The sequence below is a fragment of the Myxocyprinus asiaticus genome, chromosome 26 (genome assembly GCF_019703515.2).
Source record: "Myxocyprinus asiaticus isolate MX2 ecotype Aquarium Trade chromosome 26, UBuf_Myxa_2, whole genome shotgun sequence".
In the NCBI taxonomy this organism is placed as follows: Eukaryota; Metazoa; Chordata; class Actinopteri; order Cypriniformes; family Catostomidae; genus Myxocyprinus; species Myxocyprinus asiaticus.
Window position 1 is genome coordinate 10598960 of NC_059369.1, and position 20636 is coordinate 10619595.

At 40.9% G+C, this 20636-nt stretch overlaps 1 protein-coding gene across 2 annotated transcripts in view; it reads right to left on the minus strand.

The window, feature by feature from the left end:
* cntn5 (contactin 5) overlaps nucleotides 1-20636 on the minus strand; it is a 427194-nt gene that overhangs the window by 183993 nt on the left and 222565 nt on the right. For both annotated transcript variants that reach the window (XM_051656265.1, XM_051656264.1), the window contains exon 3: nucleotides 9699-9902. In XM_051656265.1, coding sequence (XP_051512225.1) covers nucleotides 9699-9902 — 204 coding nt within the window. The remainder of the gene's footprint in view (nucleotides 1-9698; nucleotides 9903-20636) is intronic.

Below are 20636 nucleotides of genomic sequence, written 5' to 3' on the forward strand. Positions count from 1 at the left end.
ATATTTTCTGGTTCCATTTTTTAGAATGTAATACAATCATAAAATATGTTCAGCAGCGTTAACGGTTCTAAGTCGTCTGCATTCTTCTGCCAATGCTGTCCATATTATCCATTCCTTCTTCCTTAAAATAACAAAAATAATTGGTAGAGGATCCATTAAAAAACTGAAATAATTAAGATGAATCACAATCAGAACTAGTAATGTTCTGATTCTTACAATTTTCATCCATAAAAACTCTGTTTCTACATTCCAGGAAACTGATCTAGTTTAACTTTCATATTCTCATTCTTATGGTTTGTTGGTTGCGTGACACAGAGATGATCAACTATCAAAAGCATCCTTCTTTCAAAGTTTACAAAAGCCTCAATAACAAGGGCCATTCCTTTAAGCAAGAAAAACCTCACCTAAGACGTCCATTTTCTTGCCTAGTAAATGCCTTTGAGAGTTTAATCAACCGTTCCTTCCGTCACTATTAAACAGGGAGTGCTCATGGCAGTACAGAATTTTACAGATAGGCTATGACATGTTTGAGTGCACATCGTGGAGCCTTTGTCTATGTCTAACAGTTGAAAAAGCAATTATATTAGAGTGCTGAGGTTCAATTTTATCTATTGTTCAGCTCAGTTAGACCAGGTACACCATGTTCAGGTATCACCTTAAGCAAGGTCTCTCCACTGGCCCACACTGTAATTATAATGAGCATGGTGTTGTGGTGTGGCATTTGAGGACAGAAAGACAACTAGGTCTTGACAGTTTATGTGTGGACAGTGACATAAGCTTGGCAACAAAAACACTCAGAGCACTTCAGAGACTGCTGTGCTCTTTGCAAAGAGCTTAATACAGATGCCTGGATGAGGGGCGATGTCGTGTAAAGAACCCAATTACTCCCACTTAATTAAAGACACTTTTATGGAAAGTGGCTCAAGTAAAAGTTTAAAGTAAACAATAGTCAATATTCAGTGAATGCTCAATATGGGGTTTTCAATGGCAAATTCTTAAACTTTTACTTTTGGTTCTACATAATCTTGAAAATTTGGCCACATTCTTGTTTCAGAGTTACTGATTTTGGATGTACTTTAGGTGATCCGACCAATTCAGTGAGTGAGTTGTTGACTCAAGAATAGCTTCGAAGAATTCAGTCAGTAAGTGAGTTGTTGACTCAAGAACCGATTTGGGCCTTGATTCCCAAAAGCATCGTAAGCCTAAGTGTATCATAGAATCCATCTTACAATTCATCTTAGTTTTGTGGCCCATTTTCTAAAGGCATCGTAACACGATTGTTGCAGATAACTGTACACATTAAAATCAGAGAGAGAAGAAAAAAGTCAATGACTTGCTGCCGCACATGAAAATACTGTCTTTCCTCTCTGACACCCAAGAGCGCTCTCGGCCGCACCACATGTAGTGTAGATCCACACATGTTGTGTAGCATTGCTGTTACCATTCTCAGTTTTTGGAGTAACGAGAAGACTTCCCTTAAATGGTGGATGTCCCTAAATAAAAGCTCTCCTTATTTTACACTCCGCAATAAACCATTGTACCTCGTAATATTCAATTAACACTTGTCATTGGCAGGATCATACACAGGGCCTTCACTGTCTTCACTGATAATTTGTGAAAACGATATATTACAAATGCACATCTGATGAATTAATCTGTGATTCTGTAAAATAGGTTGATTAGGTTGAACATTTTTTTAAATATTTCCGGCAAGGTAAATTATGAACGTTTAAAAAGTTACGCACAAATATAATGGTTACGTTGACGAGCAACACTATTGACCTGTTTCATGTTACGTCACTTTAAGCCCGTGTAGCCATGTTTGTGACCAGAATTCCATAAACCTTCAGTGTGCTGTGCGATGCGATGTGACAAAAGCCAGCTACATCTTGAACAAGTGATACTGCTCTTTACCTGCCAGAGCCAAAATTTTATTTTTATTTTAATAAAGATACAGTATATCTTTCAAGTGACATGTCTTCATTTCACCAAAGTTTTGACCAATTAAATGAGTGAGTTGTTGATTCAAGAACCAATTTTCCCGATTTAATTAGTGTAAGTGTATACAGTGCATCCGGAAAGTATTCACAGCGCTTCACTTTTTCCACATTTTGTTATGTTACAGCCTTATTCCAAAATGGATTAAATTCATTATTTTTCTAAAAATTCTACAAACAATACCCCATAATGACAATGTGAAAGAAGTTTGTTTGAAATCTTTGCAAATTTATTAAAAATAAAAAACGAAAAAAATCACATGTACATAAGTATTCACAGCCTTTGTCATGACACTCAAAATTGAGCTCAGGTGCATCCTGTTTCCACTGATCATCCTTGAGATGTTTCTACAACTTGATTGGAGTCCACCTGTGGTAAAATCAGTTGATTGTACATGATTTGGAAAGGCACACACCTGTCTATATAAGGTCCCACAGTTAACAGTTCATGTCAGAGCACAAACCAAGCCATGAAGTCCAAGGAATTGTCTGTAGACCTCCGAGACAGGATTGTATCGAGGCACAGATCTGGGAAAGGGTACAGAAAAATGTCTGCAGCATTGAAGGTCCCAATGAGCAAAGTGGCCTCCATCATCCGTAAATGGAAGAAGTTTGGAACCACCAGGACTCTTCCTAGAGCTGGCCGCCCGGCCAAACTGAGCGATTGGGGGAGAAGGGCCTTAGTCAGGGAGGTGACCAAGAACACGATGGTCACTCTGACAGAGCTCCAGCATTTCTCTGTGGAGAGAGAACCTTCCAGAAGAACAACCATCTCTGCAGCACTCCACCAATCAGGCCTGCATGGTAGAGTGGCCAGATGGAAGCCACTCCTCAGTAAAAGGCACATGACAGTCCACCTGGTGTTTGCCAAAAGGCACCTGAAGGACTCTCAGACCATGAGAAACAAAATTCTCTGGTCTGACGAAACAAAGATTGAACTCTTTGGCCTGAATGGCAAGCGTCGTGTCTGGAGGAAACCAGGCACTGCTCATCACCTGGCCAATACCATCCCTACAGTGAAGCATGGTGGTGGCAGCATCATGCTGTGGGGATGTTTTTCAGCGGCAGGAACTGGGAGACTAGTCAGGATCGAGGGAAAGATGAATGCAGCAATGTACAAAGTATTGAGCAAAGGCTGTGAATACTTATGTACATGTGATTTCTTTTTTCTTTTTAATAAATTTGCAAAGATTTCAAACAAACTTCTTTCATGTTTTCATTATGGGGTACTGTTTGTAGAATTGAGGAATATAATGAATTTAATCCATTTTGGAATAAGGTTGTAACATAACAAAATGTGGAAAAAGTGAAGCGCTGTGAATACTTTCCGGAGGCACTGTAACTTGTGCAATTATTTGCAATTAATAAACGCCCATTTCAAGGAACCGACCTGTGTCTTGTGTTGTTGTGAAGAGAGCTACAATTAGTGAGTAGTCGACTCAAGAACTGATTTGACCAAGTCAATGAGTGAGTTGTTGACTCAAGAAATGATTAGACTGAGCCAATTAGTGAGTGAGCTGTGCAAACTGCTTCAACTGAACCTTCTTCAAGTTTACTCAGTAAGCGCTCCGACCGATTATGTGACTGAATTGTCCAACTGATTTAGATATCGTTGCTGTCTGATGAAAAGCAATGTATCTCCAAAAAATACATTTTTCAAGAGCATGGAAAAAAAAAATAATTTCCTCATAAACAATGGTACAAAATGAATACAAAATAACATAATTATGCACCTTTACCACCATAAACAGTTAGTGAACCGTTTGATATTTTAATTGGACTTACATGGATTTTTGTTAGCAAACATGGACAGACACAATCTTATCACAATTCTTTTCATGGTTTCCAATGGTGCATGTTCAGTTACAGACTCGAGTCTAACTGTTCGTGTTCCCAGAACTCAGTTGGTAGGTTATCAATATCCAGAGAATTTATTTTTGGATCAAATCTGAGGATTCACTTACTATTTTAGATCAAAATCAGTTTTATGACTAGGGTTTCTAGTCCGGTTGTTGAGTGGACAGTTCAGTTTTGAGATGTGTTTATTAATTATTGATGCCCACACACATTTATGAGTTTATACTCTTATAATACTCCTCTCTAAAACTGTTTTTATGAGACTGTTTTAGTCTAACATAAGCTGTGAAATCATACTGTGCTGTTTTTTAGAAACTGCAAATTTTACCAGAGAACTAAATTTCTGTGTTTTACATAGTAACAGTCAGAGGTAGTGCAGAAACACAGATATAGCTGAAGGGATGTTGTATCTATCTGTGTATGTATGTCTCCGGTGCTAAGCTGCTTGTCGGAGGCAGCTTGTATTTTTTGTATTGGGCGGTGGAGTGTTTTATGATTTAGCAGCTTGATAATGTCAGAAGAATCAGTCATGTGAGAGGTGCGCTGTGATCCGTCAGTCTCACTGTGTGCATAGCAGTCTGTTGCACTTCCCATCAGCGGCACAATTCACTGACAACCTGAAGACTGCTGGTTACATGGAGAGCACACAACACTCATGAACAATAACTGTGTCATTATGGTGTGGCGAAAGAACCTCATTTATGTGATGGCTCTGTTCTGACTCTCCTGTCGACTTCTGCATGACCCCTAAACTGTTGGAGTGTGGTGATCCGGAGAAGTCGGCGGTACTGGCTGCATCATCTCGAATGAGACAGTTCCTGTGACCCTGTTCTGATCCAATCAGACTTCTTCATCTGTTGCTATTGAACCACGGACACACTGTTTAACACTCCACAGTTCCGAAGTACCACATAAATTTGATAATCTCTCTGCACTATGTAACACAATTTTTGTTCCTGTGTAGTAAGTGTTATTTCCTAATTGCTTATGCCTCAAAAGTATAGAAAATTGCTATTATTCTCCACATACTTTGCTTTTGAGACCAGGACAGCGATATTTTGTAATTTACATTATTTCCAATGAGAAAATGGGCGAATTTGTGTCATTTTGTTCACATAAAGTCCGAAAAAACAACAACATATGAATCCAAATTAACATGTATTTATACTAAAGTAATACAAAAATGACTACAAAAGATTTAGAAGTGAGTAGTTTTTCGAGATTTACGATTATACGGTACATCAGTTTCATGAATCTGCCCTCAAATGTAGTCTCCCATCATGTTCTCATTATACTGTCCTTTGTAGCGGCATTCTAAGTCCAGTATATCCTGATGGAAGCACTCGCCTTGCTCCTCTGAGTACGCTCCTATGTTCTCCTTGAATTTATCAAGATGAGCATCAAGGATATGGACTTTGAGGGACATCCTACAGCCCATTGTGCCGTAGTTCTTCAGTCTCAACTAGCTCCACATAGCTTTCGGCCTTGTGATTGCCCAGAAAGCCCCGAACCACTGCGAAAAAGCTGTTCCAAGTTGCTTTCTCCTTACTAGTGAGCTTCTTGGGGAATTCATTGCACTCCAGAATCTTCTTTATCTGTGGTCCGACGAAGACTCCGGCTTTGACCTTTGCCTCAGACAGCTTGGGGAAGAACTTGAAGGTACTTGAAGGCTTTGTTTCATAAGGCCCAATTTAATGTGCAGTGGTGGCATCAGCAACTTCCGGGGGTCCACCAGTGGCTCCCACTTGACATTGTTCCTCCCCACAGAGAACTCAGTCTGCCATGGCCAGTCCCGCCTGTGGTAGTGCACCTTGGTGTCCCTGCTGTCCCAAAGGCAAAGATAGCAGGGAAACTTGGTAAAACCATCTTGGAGACCCATCAGGAATGCCACCATTTTGAAGTCTCCTATGACCTCCCAGCCGTACTCATCATACTTCAAGACATCCAGCAAGGTCTTGATGCTGTTGTAATCCTCTTTGAGGTGCACCGAGTGAGCCAGATGAAAAGACGGGTACTTGTTACCATTATGGAGCAGCACGGCTTTGAGGCTTCTGGATGAGCTGTCAATGAAGAGGCACCACTCATTCTGGTTACAGGCGATTCCGATTGCCTCGAACAGACTGGTCACATTGTGGCAGAAGCAGAGCCCATCTTGACGGGTGAAGAAGCTGGAAAAAGTTTGGTGACGCTTTCTCTGATTTGCAACTTGCACACTTTTATCCAACAAGTTCCACTGCTTGAGCCTAGACGTCAAAAGCTCAGCATTGGGCTTGGTGAGACCAAGATCTCTAATCTTGTCAAGTCGTTGAGGTCTTTTTGTTTGGGGTAGTATGGGTTTCTCTCCTCAGCTCCACCTCTGAAATCCATATCCTTGATGCTCATCTCAATAAATTCAAGGAGAACATGGGAGTGTACTCGGAGGAGCAAGGCGAGTGCTTCCATCAGGATATACTGGACTTTAAACACCGCTACCAAGGACAGTATTTATGAGAACATGATAGGAGACTACATTTGGGGGCTGATTCGTAAAAGTGATTTACAGTATAGTCGTAAATCTCGAAAAAGTACTCACTTCTAAATCTTTTGTAGTCATTTTTGTATTACTTTAGTATAAATACATGTTAATTTGGATTCATATGTTGTTTTTTTCTGACTTTATGTGAACGAAAAGACACAAATTCACCCGTTTTCTCATTGGAAATAGATCAATTTAAAAATATCACTGTCCTGGTCACAAAAGCAAAGTTTGTGGGGAATAATAGCCATTTTCTATACTTTTGAGGCATAAGCAATTAAGAAATAACACTTACTACCAAGGAACCAAAATAATAATAATAATAATAAAACTGTGTAACAATTATTACAAGCTTTTCTTTGCTGAATCTGATATAATCTACAGGCTGGATTCACTGTTGAAGTTGTAATAATTCTGCCAGTAATGCTACATCAGGTTGGTTGGGATTCTCAAACAAATAGATTTTTTATTTTATTTTATATTTATTTATTTTATTTTTTTTATGGTGCCACAGAGTCACAGTGTTTACATTTTTGGAGGGAATCAACCCACAAATGGTGTACTTGTAGTTGTCTCTGCATATTCAACTAGGATAGGGAAAAGTATGTTAACATTAAATGAAGTAAGTTAAATGCAGTTTTTGGTAGAATTAAGGGAAAAATAACACTATGCATACCACAAATCTGTTTGGTTAACATGACCGATGTCAAAAACACTTGACTACAGCGCTACAAAACATTTCTTCAAGTAGCCAAAACAGTCTGCAACCACTTATTAATTTGTTTCAAAAGCTAAAAAACGTATTCATATACCAATATCTTACAGGAATCTTGACACATGTCAGCCAAAAATTATTTATTTGACACTGTGGTATTCTCCTCTGAAAATGTATATTTTTCTCCCCTGACAACGGCATCCATTAGTTGTCAGTCTGACAGAAGGCTTTGGGAAGAGCTGAGATGTTTCAATGAGCCCTCCTCAATTTCCGGCTGGCTAGGGTCTCGGTCAACTCTAACTGAACAGAGGCATGATAAATTGGTGAGTTGTCTAGGTCACTTTAACTGAGAGACAAGAGTCCAACACAAAGATTGTGCTATGCTTTGGTGTGCTTTTGGACTGTAAGCACGATAAACTCTCTCCACGAAGTTCAGAGAAAAAAACTCTCAAAACTCATCCCCTTTAATGTACAGCTGCTGCAGCCATCAAAGCACCACTTTGGTAACTGAATTCACTGCATTCAACAGTACATTTGAAGAAAATTACTCAGACTTCAAACTGCCATCTCTGAGGAATGTTTCCATTATCATTCATATTCCATAGGTCTTTGTTGTTTTGTATGTGTGTGTGTGTGTGTGTGTGTGTGTGTGACTATGATAGGTAATAGATATTTAGCCTATATTTGTTGGATATCTGTTACTCTACTAATGCAGTTACTCTACTGAAGAGCTATGCGTTCTTAGATTCAGTCTGCTCTATTTTGTATTGTTGGTCTATGTACAGGCCGAATAGAATTTTTATTTTTTTTTTTTTTTTCTCGAGTCTTGCATAATGAGTTTTGCATTTTTAAGTCAGTAAGATAAAAACACTTTTTTTAGGAAGGCATCTCAAGACCTTTTTTCTGTTTGTGTTCTGTCTAGCAGAACATAATAACACATTCTGTGTAATCCCTTAAGAAACAGTTCTGGTGGACATAAACCAGTCTAATTATACAGGGCTTCCTTAAAGGGATAGTTCACCCAAAAATGAAAATTCTATCATCATTTACTCACCCTCACACTCATCCCAGATGTGTATGGCTTTCTTTCTTCTGCTGAACAATAACAAAGATTTTTAGAAGTATATCTCAGCTCTGTAGGTCCATACAATGCAAGTGGATGCTGATCAGTGATCAGGTGATTGACTTCAGTGGTTAAATGAAGGTTTTCTTTTCTACTGAAGTATTTGTTTCTTTTCTTTTCTTCCATGTCAAATTAAAAGTTATCAAATAGTTACTAGCAAGTAATTTCTCCTATGATGGGCAGTGTCATTAAACTAACACATCTCACGCACTTTACATATAATAAATAAATAAATAAGAAAATAGTGTGAGGTGCTTGCTACTTCAAAAAAAGTTAATAGAGGCAAAGATTAACCAGTGTTGAAGTACTGAATTTGTTGTAGGCTTAGACAAGGCAACTCCATGAGCAGGCTAGTATGATCAGACAATGTCAAAGCATGTCTTTTTATTCTTAAGAAATAATTAAGATGTTCTTAATTCTTAAGAACTTTTCATGAATCCAGCCCCAGTTTCTCACCCAAAGCGATTGTATTGGTTTAGAAGACATGAATTTAACCACTGGAGTCTTATGGATTATTTTTACTATGACTGTCTCTGGTGTTTTGAGCATTAAAGTGCTGATTACCATCCACTTGCATTGTATGGACCTAAAGAGCTGAAATATTCTGCTAAAAATCTTCATTTGTGTTCTGCAGAAGAAAGAAAGTCACACACATCTAAGATGGCATGAGGATGAGTAACTGGTGAGAGAATTTACATTTTTGGGTGAACTATCCCTTTAAGACTGACTAGTCATTCAGAAACCCCCTGACTAATTGATTATGAAAATATGGCTCACACAGCTGCAGAATATGGTTATCAGTCCTGTTTTAGAGTGTGAAATATGGTTAAGTTCAAACAAAGTTCAGTTAAAAAAACTAGAGTGACAACCACATTCTAAAACCAAATTGATTCAAATTGTCAGAATGAACTTGTTGTGAAAAGACTTATTGGTGTTAAATCGCCATCTTTGATATTTAGTCAGTTTACTTTATGGTTAGACGTTATTCACAGCAATTGCGAGAATAGAATATGGGGCTTGACTTTGGTTATTTTCTTATACACACACAATATCCATTGTCATCAATTAGAGAGTTACACCAGTACATAAATTTGGTCGCCCCAGACCCAAACATTGACTATGTGAACATAGCCATTACTGTTTTGCATATCCCTACCTAAAACTCAAAACAGGTGTTAAATAAGAAGGCTTGTTGTTGAGTGCAATGGCAGAGAGTTCAATTGGTGTTGTACATTTGGTAGTCAAGTTAAGTCTGGACCTTTGGACTGAAATGCCACCCAAAGCACAGCATAAAGAAGGGATTTTAAAGTAAACGCTTAAGTCCCATTAGTATTTTGATCACTCACTGTGGGGTCAAAATTCAGTAAGAAGTGAAAGCAGCACTCATTCCTCTCAGTGTGACAGGAACAGAGAGAGAGAGTGAGTATGGAAGAGCTCAGCATGAGGGTCCGCGAATTAGAAGTGTATTGTGTGACTGGGCCTCATTCTCACCTTCACTCCTGTAGTCCTCCTGTGAGCTGAGGGCTGAGTATACGTGTCTAGAGAACAGAGGCCAGTCCTGGCTGGATGATCCGGCTCCGTGATTGTTCCTTAACCTCATCTTGGAACCCAGCGAGGAGGACGAGGAACTGTCTGCCTTCGTCCGCAGCACTGCCGCGTACGACACAGGTCTCCCAGCAACGGTTCTAGCAAAATCTGAAAAATAACACAAAGAGGACTGTATGTATATATATATATATATATATATATATATATAGCATCTATATGGAAAATGGAAAACTCTTAGATATTAATTATGCAAATGAGACACACAACCAATTATATTTATATCATGTTATGTCATTCAATGCTCTGTTTTCAAAATTGCAACAAATGATTCAAAATGTCTGATTTCTGTTAAAAAATCCAGGAGGAGGGACTTATTCAACATCTTAATTAAAGAGCCATTTTTACACCTAATGAAATCTCCTTTGTGTGTGTGAGTGTGTATGTGTGTGTGTGTGTGCCGTTTGCCAATTAGAACTTTTTACAAATAGTAACTAGGCTGCAGTGAATCAAGCCATTTGACTAAATCTCCAGATGTGATGATCTGTAATGAGGAAAACCTGCCAAAATGACAACATAAATGCTTTTATTCTGTAGGTAGCAAGGAATCGTTCACAGAGCGCTTTGCTTGGAGAAAGGGATGTAACCTCTAGAAACTGAAGTCTTGCACAATGTGGATGTGTATTTGCATAGATGGGCACACAAGTCTGGAAAAGTGAGTTGACATTTATAAGTTCCTAATTAAAGAAGGCTTTTTAATACTTGCAAAATATAACCTTTTCTACCTTGAACCTTCAGCTTATAGCCTCAAAACACAATGAGTGATTACTGGAGACTGCTTTTACTTATAAGGGAAAACTGGGTTGCACCCTTAAAACAAGTTACAATTGCTTAACAGGCTTGTCTTCATAGTAGATATCTTGAATTAAGTATTATTATATTATTATAAAATATTACATTAAGATAAGACAGGGAATGTGCATTAAGAAAATGAGGTTAATTTTTTATTTCATATTGACTTTTACCAAATTTTTCTTGACAGAATGTTTTTTTCTTGTTATAAAGGTGTTTAGATGGTTTACATTTGTACTGGAAAACAAGCAAGAAATACTGGTATATACTGTAAATGTATTATATATATATATACACACAGTGCATTCAGAAAGTATTCAGACCCCTTCATTTTTTCACATCAATCTACTCTCTATACCCCATAATGACAAAGCAAAAACCAGATTTTTGATAACTTAGCAAATTTATTAAAAAGAAAAACTGAAATATCACCTTAACCCAGTACTTATTTGAAGCACCTTTGGCAGCGATTACAGTCTCAAGTCTTTTTGGGTATGATGCAACAAGCTTTGCACACCAGGATTTGAAGATTTTCTGCCACTATTCTCTGCAGATCCACTCAAGCTCCATCAGGTTGTATGGGGACCGTCGGTGGACAGACATTTTCAGGTCTCTCCAGAGATGTTCGATTGGGTTCAATAGTGAGCTCTGGCTGCGCCACTGAAGTACATTCACAAAGTTGTCTCTAAGCCACACTTGCATTGTCTTGTCTGTGTGCTTAGGGTCATTGTCCTGTTGGAAGGTGAACCTTCAGCCCAGTCTGAGATCCTGAGTGCTCTGGACCATTTTTTCATTTCTTCAACCTTGAATAGTCCCCGAGTCCATACCGCTGGAAAACACCCCCACAGCATGATGCTACCACCACCATGATTTACCGTTGGGATGGTATTGTGCAGGTGATAAGCGGTGCCTGGTTTCCTCTAGACATGCCGCTTGGAATTGAGGCCAAACACTTCAATCATCATTTCATCAGACCAGATAATCTTCTTTATCACAGTACAAGAGTCCTTTAAGTGCTTTCATGTGTCTTGCACTGAGGAGATGCTTCCGTCTGGCCATTCTGCCATAAGGCCCAAATCTGTGGAGCGTTGCAGTGATGGTTGTCCTTCTGCAAGTTTCTCCCATCTCCACACATGATCTCTGGAGCTCAACCAGAGTGACCACCGGGTTCTTGGTCACCTCTTTTACCAAGTTCCTTCTTCCCCGATTGCTCATTTTGGCCAGGCTGCCATCTCTAGGAAGAGTCCAGGTTGTTTAAAACTTCTACCTTTTAAGAATTATGGAGGCCACTGTGCTCTTAGGAACCTTCAATGCAGCCAAATGTTTTTTTTTTTTTTTTTTTTTTGTAGCCTTCCCTAGATCTGTACCTCGACACAATCTTGTCTCTGAGCTTTTCAGGCAATTCCTTTGACCTCAGGGCTTGGTTTTTGCTCTGATATGCATTTTCAGCTGTGAGACCATATATAGATAGGTGTGTGCCTTTCTAAATCATGTCCAATCAATTTAATTAGCCACATGTGGACTCCAGTCAAAGTGTAGAAACATCTCAAAGATGATCCAGAGAAATGGGATGCACCTGAGCTAAATTTCAAGTGTCATAGCAAAGGGTCTGAATACTTGTCAATGTGACATTTCTTTTTTTTAAATTTATATATATAAATTTGCAAAGTTATCAAAAATCTGTTTTTTGGTTTGTCATCATGGGATATGGAGTGTAGATTGATGTGGAGAAAAAAAAAATGCATTTTAGCATAAGGCTGCAACATAACAAAATGTGCAAAAAACAAAGGGGTCTGAGTACTTTCTGAATGCACTGTATATATTTGGAAAAAAATAATTTTTGATCAAATCTAGACAGGCCCCATTTCCAGCAGCCATCACTCCAACACCTTATCCTTGAGTAATCATGCTAAATTGCTAATTTGGTACTAGAAAATCTAGTCTAACTCTAAGGTGCTTGAGAAGTGCCCGACAGGACAGCCACATCTACGGCAAGTACTACAGGAAGCGTGGGGTGAAATGTCACTTGAGTATCTGGGCAAACTGACAGCTAGAATGCCAAGGATCTGCAAAGCTGTCATTGCTGCACGTGGAGGATTTTTTGATGAGAACTCTTTGAAGTAGTTTAAGTTTTTTTTTCAAATTGTAATAGTAATTTTTCAGATTGTTAATGTCCTGACTATATATTGTGATCAGTTGAATGCCACTTTGGTGAATAAAAGTACCAATTTACTTCCATAAGAGCAAAACCGTACATTATTTCAAACTTTTGGCCGCCAGTGTATCTATCTATCTATCTATCTATCTATCTATATATATATATATATAAACAAATAAATACATAAGATCAATACCAATACATACAGTACATATCAACCTCAAATAAGCATGTGTTCCCATTCAGGTAGAAATCCTCCATAAATAAAATAATAATAATAAAAAAAACATCCTCTCAGATGCAGGTTGTACATTTCAGATGCTTAAAAGGGAACTAATCCAAAAATGGAAGACAGGTGTCTAGACAGCTGCCTACAAAGAAATCAACACAAAAGCACCCTTATAGAAATAAATTTAGTCAGTTACGGGTTTTGATGGATTGAAAGGTGAATGGATGGATACCCGGGTGAATGCTTGATGGACAGATGAGTGGAAAGGAAGAGAGGCAAGTGGAAAGAACAAGTGTGTGAAAGAGAGGGGTGGGAGAGGGAGAAGAAGATAAATCCAGACAGACAGGTACAGCTCTTTACATCCATGTGAAAGATCTCATGGGCCTATTACTAAGTTTGGAGTGTTAAAGTTGAAGTATATGAAATATATGTGGTTAAAAATGCATGAGATACTTTTGAAAGCTTTAACACAGACATGCACGTAGGATTAAAGATTGTGTATGACATTCCATTTTACTGTTTTTGAGGGCGTTTGGTATGACGTTTTAATTTTTAATCTTTCAAGTCCTGCTTAATTTTGTGGAATTAATCTTTGAAGTCAAAGACATTTTCAATAATGGAGGAACTTTGCTTTTTCAGGTTTTGAGTAAAATAAATGGCAGTTGCCTTGGCGTGACTGAGAAACAAAGAGCGAGTTTCATTGATTTTAGAAAAAAAGAATTCAGGTTGTGGGATTTGACCGTGATAAGGATGTAAAGCAAGGTTACAATAGAGAAAGGTGGCATTGTTGCACCTGATGTGAGTATTGAGAGAATATGAAATGCTCTCGAAAAAGAAACTCCTGGCTCGGTGTTGTGCTTCCTCGAAAGCACTGAAATGTATCACTCAAAATACTCCAAACATCCAGAAGCCACTGTTATTAAAGTAAAAATTTACCAAGAACAGCCTAAGACTTATCTTATTATTTTCTGCAAACAAAGCAAGAAACAGGATTTTTTTTATTTTTTTTCTAAGTCCAAACATGTCTCAGTGTTTATTGTGCACACATCCTGCTTTTTTCCTAAAAAACCCTGTCATTCTGCAATGGTTATTTACATTTACATTACATTTATGCATTTGGCAGATGCTTTTATACAAAGCGAATTACAGTGCCCTTATTACAGGGACAATCGCCCTGGAGCAACCTGGAGTTAAGTGCCTTGCTCAAGGACACAATGGTGGTGACTGTGGGGTTTGAACCAACAACCTTCTGTTTACTAGTTCAGTGCTTTAGTCCTCTACACCACCACCACTCCTGTGCGGATATCATGTGTCACGTACAGTGGCACTTGACACTAGCATTGATGCCCCATCATGCTTTAGTCAAGATTTTTGCATCAAAATAGTCATTTTCATTACCATTTTCCACCCTCGTTCAGACCCTTAGAATTAAATAGGATGTGTTTTTGCCTCTGTACCTTTAAGTCTATGAGCCCTATTTTAAGACCACTACGTCTGAATACGATATGTCACACGCATAATGTCAGTGGGCATGGCCATGGAGTTTTGCCATTTTCATGCAAGTATGCGCTAAGTCTAGTCTTTGGAGAGTTGGTGAAATAGCACACGCAAAGACTGAATGGGTTTGGTCAAGTGCAATTTAATTCTGAGGTTCTTGTCCGGTTATTGTGCCATCTGCATCCAATTATAAATTCCATTTACTGTCAAGCAATGTTGATATAAATGAAGACAGCCCATTTATTAGAATTTGGTAGTGTAAATGGGCTGTAAGCAATGAATTAGAAGAATAGAAATATGGACCATTTATTTCTTACGTTCTTTTGCACAATAACTATATCCTTGTTGAATAAAATGTGCTGTTTGTTGGGACTAATTGGATGTAGGCTGTGTGAAAAGTATATTTAATCATATTGATACTGACACACAAATCATGGCTAGTATTAAAAGTGATCGATGGCTCTTTTATATCATCTGCTGGTGGAATCCCCAAACTGCAAATGCAGGACTTAATTTAAGACTTGCACTGAGAATAGACGTGCTCCTGTCTTGTCACCTATTTTTCAAAAAAAGCTGTTTGTGATTCGCAGCACTTCATTAACATACAACACACCCACAGTATGTGCACATACGGCCACATATAGTGCAAGCACTCCCACCCACGCTTACTTTTGTTTTGTGCTTATAATTAGCGCTATCACGGAAACAGGATAAGATGTAGTGCATGGTCATTGCATGTAGCAAGATGGCTAGCATGGTCACGAAAATAGAGGTCTATAAGTGAATTCAGTAAAGTCCAAAGTATTCATACAGTATGTGTAACGCAAATTTCGGCATCGGCACAGTCTGCTTAGTCTGTCTGTATCGGCTCAGATTTTCTCAACATGTGGACAGTCCTTGTCTGTGTGTATCGTTGAGTACATATTCGCTCACAGTTAAAAGAGTATACTTTCAAAGGAAACACGGTCGACTGGGCACAGCCTTAAGGGGTCATTAAGTTGCGCTAAAAAATAAAAATAAAAAATAGACATAGTAGCCCGGACCGAACTCCAGGCACGTTTCGCTGACAGAGAGCGCTTGCAGGTCTCCTACCCTCTTGATGGAAGTGAGCGCAGTCAAGAGGGCAGTCTTTAAAAAGAGTGCCTTAAGCTCAGCTGACTGCAGGGGCTCAAAGGGGGCTCTCCGTAGACCCTGAAGAACTACAGAGAGGTCCCATGAGGGAATGAGGCACGGTCTGAAGGGATTCAACCTCCTCTTACTGTCCACTGTGTCACGTACATACACCTTCAAGGTGGAGGGGGACAGCTGCCCTTCCAACCTCTCCTGCAGGAAGGAAAGCACCGATCCGACTGCGCATCTCTGGAGGTCTTCGTGTCGGGAAGAACACCACTTAGCAAACAGATGCCACTTAAAGGCATACAGGCGCCTCATAGAGGGGGCCCTAGCCTGAGTGATCATGTCTACCACCGCGGGTGGTAGGCCACTTAAGTCTTCCACGTCCCATCCAAGGGCCAGACATGGAGATTCCAGAGGTCTGGTCACGAGTGCCAGATGGTGCCCAGCCCCTGAGAAAGAAGGTCCTTCCTCAGGGGAATCCGCCGGGGGGGGGCTGTCACGAGGAGCGTGAGGTCCAAGAACCACATCTGGATGGGCCAGTAGGGTGCTACCAGGACGACCTGCTCCTCGTCCTCCCTGACCTTGCGCAGGGTCTGTGCAAGTAGGCTCACTGGGGGAAACACATATTTGCGTAGTCCAGGGGGCCAGCTGTGTGCCAGCACGTCTATACCAAGAGGTGCCTTGGTCAGGGCATACCAGAGCGGGCAGTGGGAGGATTCTTGGGAAGCGAACAGGTCTACCTGTGCCTGCCCGAATCAACTCCAAATCAGCTGGACCACCTGAGGGTGGAGTCTCCACTCTCCCCTGAGGGTAACCTGTCGTGACTACACGCCCACTGCAGTGTTGAGGTCGACCAGGTTGTGAGTGGCTCGCAGCGACTTGAGGTGCTGCTGACTCCAGAGGAGACGACGGGCGAGTTGTTACATACAACGGGAGCGTAAACTGCCTTGGCGGTTGATGTATGCCACCGTTGCCGTGTTGTCTGTCCAAACTAACACATGCTTGCCCTGGATCAACGGCCGAAACCTCCGCAGGGCGAGCAGAATTGCCAACAGCTCGAGGCAGCTGATGTGCCAACGCAGCCGCGGAACCATCCAGGAGCAGGCGGCTGCGTGCCCATTGCATACAGCGCCCCACCCCATTTTGGAGGCTTCTGTCGTAAACACGACGTGACTGGAGACCAGCTCTAGGGGAACGCCTGCCCATAGAAATGTGAGGTCGGTCCAAGGACTGAAGAGGAGGTGACAGACTGGCGTGATGGCCATGCGATGTGTCCCGTGGCGCCATGCCCATCTCGGGACTCGAGTCTGGAGCCAATGCGAAGCAGTTTCATATGCATCAACCCGAGCGGAGTGGTCACCGCTGAAGATGCCATATGCCCAAGGAGCCTCTGAAACAGTTTCAGTGGAACCACTGTCTTCTGTCTGAATGTCTTCAAACAGGTCAGCACCGACTGTGTATGCTCGTTCGTGAGGCGCACCGTCATCGAGACTGAGTCTAACTCCAAGCTGGGAAAAGAGATGCTCTGAACAGGGAGGAGCTTGTTCTTTCCCCAGTTGACCCGAAGCCCTAGTTGGCTGAGGTGCGAGAGCCCCAGTTCCCTGTGTGCACACAACACATCCCAAGAGTGAGCTAGGATTAGCCAATCATCGAGATAGTTCAGGATGCGAATGCCCACTTCCCTTAACGGGGCAACGGCTGCCTCTGCGACCTTTGTGAAGACACGAGGGGACAAGGACAGGCTGAAAGGGAGGATCTTGTACTGATACGCCCGACCCTCGAATGCAAACCACAGGAAGGGTCTGTGTCGAGGTAGAATCAAGACGTGGAAGTACACGTCCTTCAGGTCTACCGCCGCGAACCAATATTGATGCCAGACGCTCGCTAGAATGCATTTTTGCATCAGCATCTTGAACGGGAGTCTGTGTAAAGCCTGGTTCAGTACTCATTGGTCCAAGATTGGCCGCAACCCACCGCATTTCTTCGGAACAGTGAAGTAGGGGCTGTAAAACCCCTTCTTCATCTCGGATGGAGGAACAGGCTCTATCGCACCCTTCCGTAGGAGGGTAGCGATTTCCGCACGCAAGGTAGCGGCGTTCTCGCCCTTCACCGAGGTGAAGTGGACGGCGCTGAACCTGGGCAGACGCCTGGCGAACTGAATCACATAGCCAAGTCGGACGGTCCGGACCAGCCATCGCGACGGGTTGGAAAGCGCAAGCCATGCGTCCAAGCTCTGGGCAAAGGGGACCAAGGGGACAATCTCGTCGGATGTACTGGCAGGTGGGGCCTCACGGCAGGGCGGAGCCTGAGGTGCCACGCCATGTCGTGGCCGTGCTGAGTTCAGAGACATCGAAGCACTTACCTGGCTCCTTGTGACCACCCCTGGAACAGCCTGGGATGGGGGAGGAAGAGGCCTGTGCTTGTGACCCGTGGAGACCGTCACATCGGGGGAAGATTTGTGCCACAGCTGGGCATGCAGGGGTGGGGAGACCGCTGCTGGAGCGCCAAACCTGCCAAAATGGAATGGTGGACGGTGGTCATGATGACGGCCGTGTGCACCGGGTATGTGACCCAGGGAACAAGGAAACCACTCTTTTTCTGATTCCCCATGCTGGGGAATGGGAGGTCCATGGGGGGATACCCGGCGGAGGTGGTCCCATTGGGGTCCCCAAATCGCAAATTTTCTTGCGAAAGCAAGCCGCGACCGCAACGTTGCCATGGTCATGTTCTCGCAATGACTACATGATCCATCCACGAACACTGTCTCCACTTGGGTAGCACACAGACACGAAAGACAGCGATGGACAGTGTGACCATCAGAAGGTGAGAGATAATGACCGCAACCAGGAATAACACACAAACGGAAAGGCATCTTTAAAAAGACGCGTCTTTAAAAAGACGTTCCGTGTGTGCTGCTCTTTTAGAGAAATATACTCTCTTTTAGAATATACTCTTTTATTTCTGCTGAAGCGCCAGTGCAGAGTGGGGAGAAGCCGCTGAAATGCGCCGTCAGATCCAGCAGAGGTGAATGAACAGCCGTGGGAATTCAGCTCAGTGAACATCGACCGTTCGGCTCCGAAGAGAAAATCTGAATGAGTGGTTGCATACCAGCTCCTTTTATACCCGTATGTTCGGGGGAATGGTATGCAAATACCACTCGCCAATTTTCATTGGCCTTTTTTCAAAGACCAGAGGTGTTTCAGGCTCGCAAGAGTGACCCCTAGTGTCACTACATCGATACAACATCGAGTGAGTGACAGATAGGGAACAAGAGTTGCTAAGTGCGACAAAGAAAAAAAAAAAATAGGATGGATGCAGCGCAATGGTCAAAAATGTTTTTACCACAAAATAAATAAATAAATAAGTTAGACGCTGCGCAATGGTCCAAAACATGTTTACTACAAAAACAAAAAAAAATTATAAAAAAACTTTGAAACATTGAAAGCATCTTCTTGTGATTGGCACCAAATGATGCATTGAGTTTGCTATGAGATCCAACATAATTATGCGCCGTTGTATTCTATAATAACAGTCTCTTTGCAAAACCAGCATTACATTGTGACAGGTTTACAAACCATTCACGCTCAAATGTGCCACACAAAGTGTTATTATCAGACTGCACTGATCAGGGATTTTGTTAAAAATATACTTTTGCCACTCATTTCTAAGACTGGGATTCTTCAGAAGGATATGCAGAGCAGTAGGTGCTACACACATCCAGGAACAGTGCAAGTTTTGACAGATTATAAGTTTTACTATTGTCATTGTCCTTCTGGGGCCTCATTTATAAAGATATTCACCAAATATTCATAAATGTGAATGTACTAAAATGTCCTAAATGTTCCTATGAACGATTTATAAAATGTCTGTATGCATGAAAACATTTTCCTTAATGCATCCCACTTTATAAATAGCAATTCAACTTAACATCATGCACACGTGATGGACTCCAGCGATTGCACAGGATGAAGACGTGTTCTTGCATTCAAGAAAAGCTGGATGGAGACATGTTCGAGCTTTGTTTAATTTGAAACAGCAGCCTTAAAGCGGTGTTTATTACACAACGCAACCAAAGTGAGAAGCACCAAAAGCATATGTCTGATGCATGTGAACATTGGCGTGTTCTAAGACAAGCCCTTATAATAAATTTATTTCAGACAGATTGATGAATTCAATTGCTAAATGGAATACTGTGGACTGTGGGCCAATGATAGGCTTATGTTCAATAATACGGAAATAAATATAAATTGACTTACAAAGCTACTTTTTGTATAAATGCTTTACTTCTTTGGCACAATAATGTAATGCATTTTAATCTAAATTGTTGAATTTATAATATATATTATAGGCTATTTATTATTATTTAAACAAAACTATAATCATTGATTATATATTGAATTATTGTTATCTGAGGTCCTTCCTCAGCAAATATGTATTTATGCGATTAATTGTGATGATCTCATGTAATTAATTTGATAAAAAATGTAATCCATTGACATCTCTAATTGATGGTCATCGTTGACATGTAAATGACTGTGCAGAGAATTTTGAGTGTGAACACTACAAAACATGTAGTTTTGTAAAAAAAAAGAATAAAAAAAAAAGTGTGGAGTGGACAAAAAGCTGAAGAGAGAAGAGAGAACTAAACAATCTACATCTCTCAATGACTTTGTAGAAGTATAAAGAATTCAAAAGAAAGTTCACCTGACTGGCGAACAGCTGGAAGCTTCTCTGACATTGAAAACGGCTCTCTGCGCCATCATTGCTATAGAAATACATAACACACCAAACTGAGTTCAGAACTGTCATTGAAGCATGTATGCTGGCTGAGAGAAAAAGACACCATCTAATCTAACAGAAGATACACTTTTGGAGTGGTCAATGGGAGGGTTCCTAATCGCTTGAATAACATCAATGGTACACAACTGGTGAAACCAATGGATTCTCTCCAGTTAATGACTGCTAAGGCTGTTCTTAAAGGATTTATTATTTGCATTTAACATTATTTTTCCCCTGCTTACTGCGACCCTAT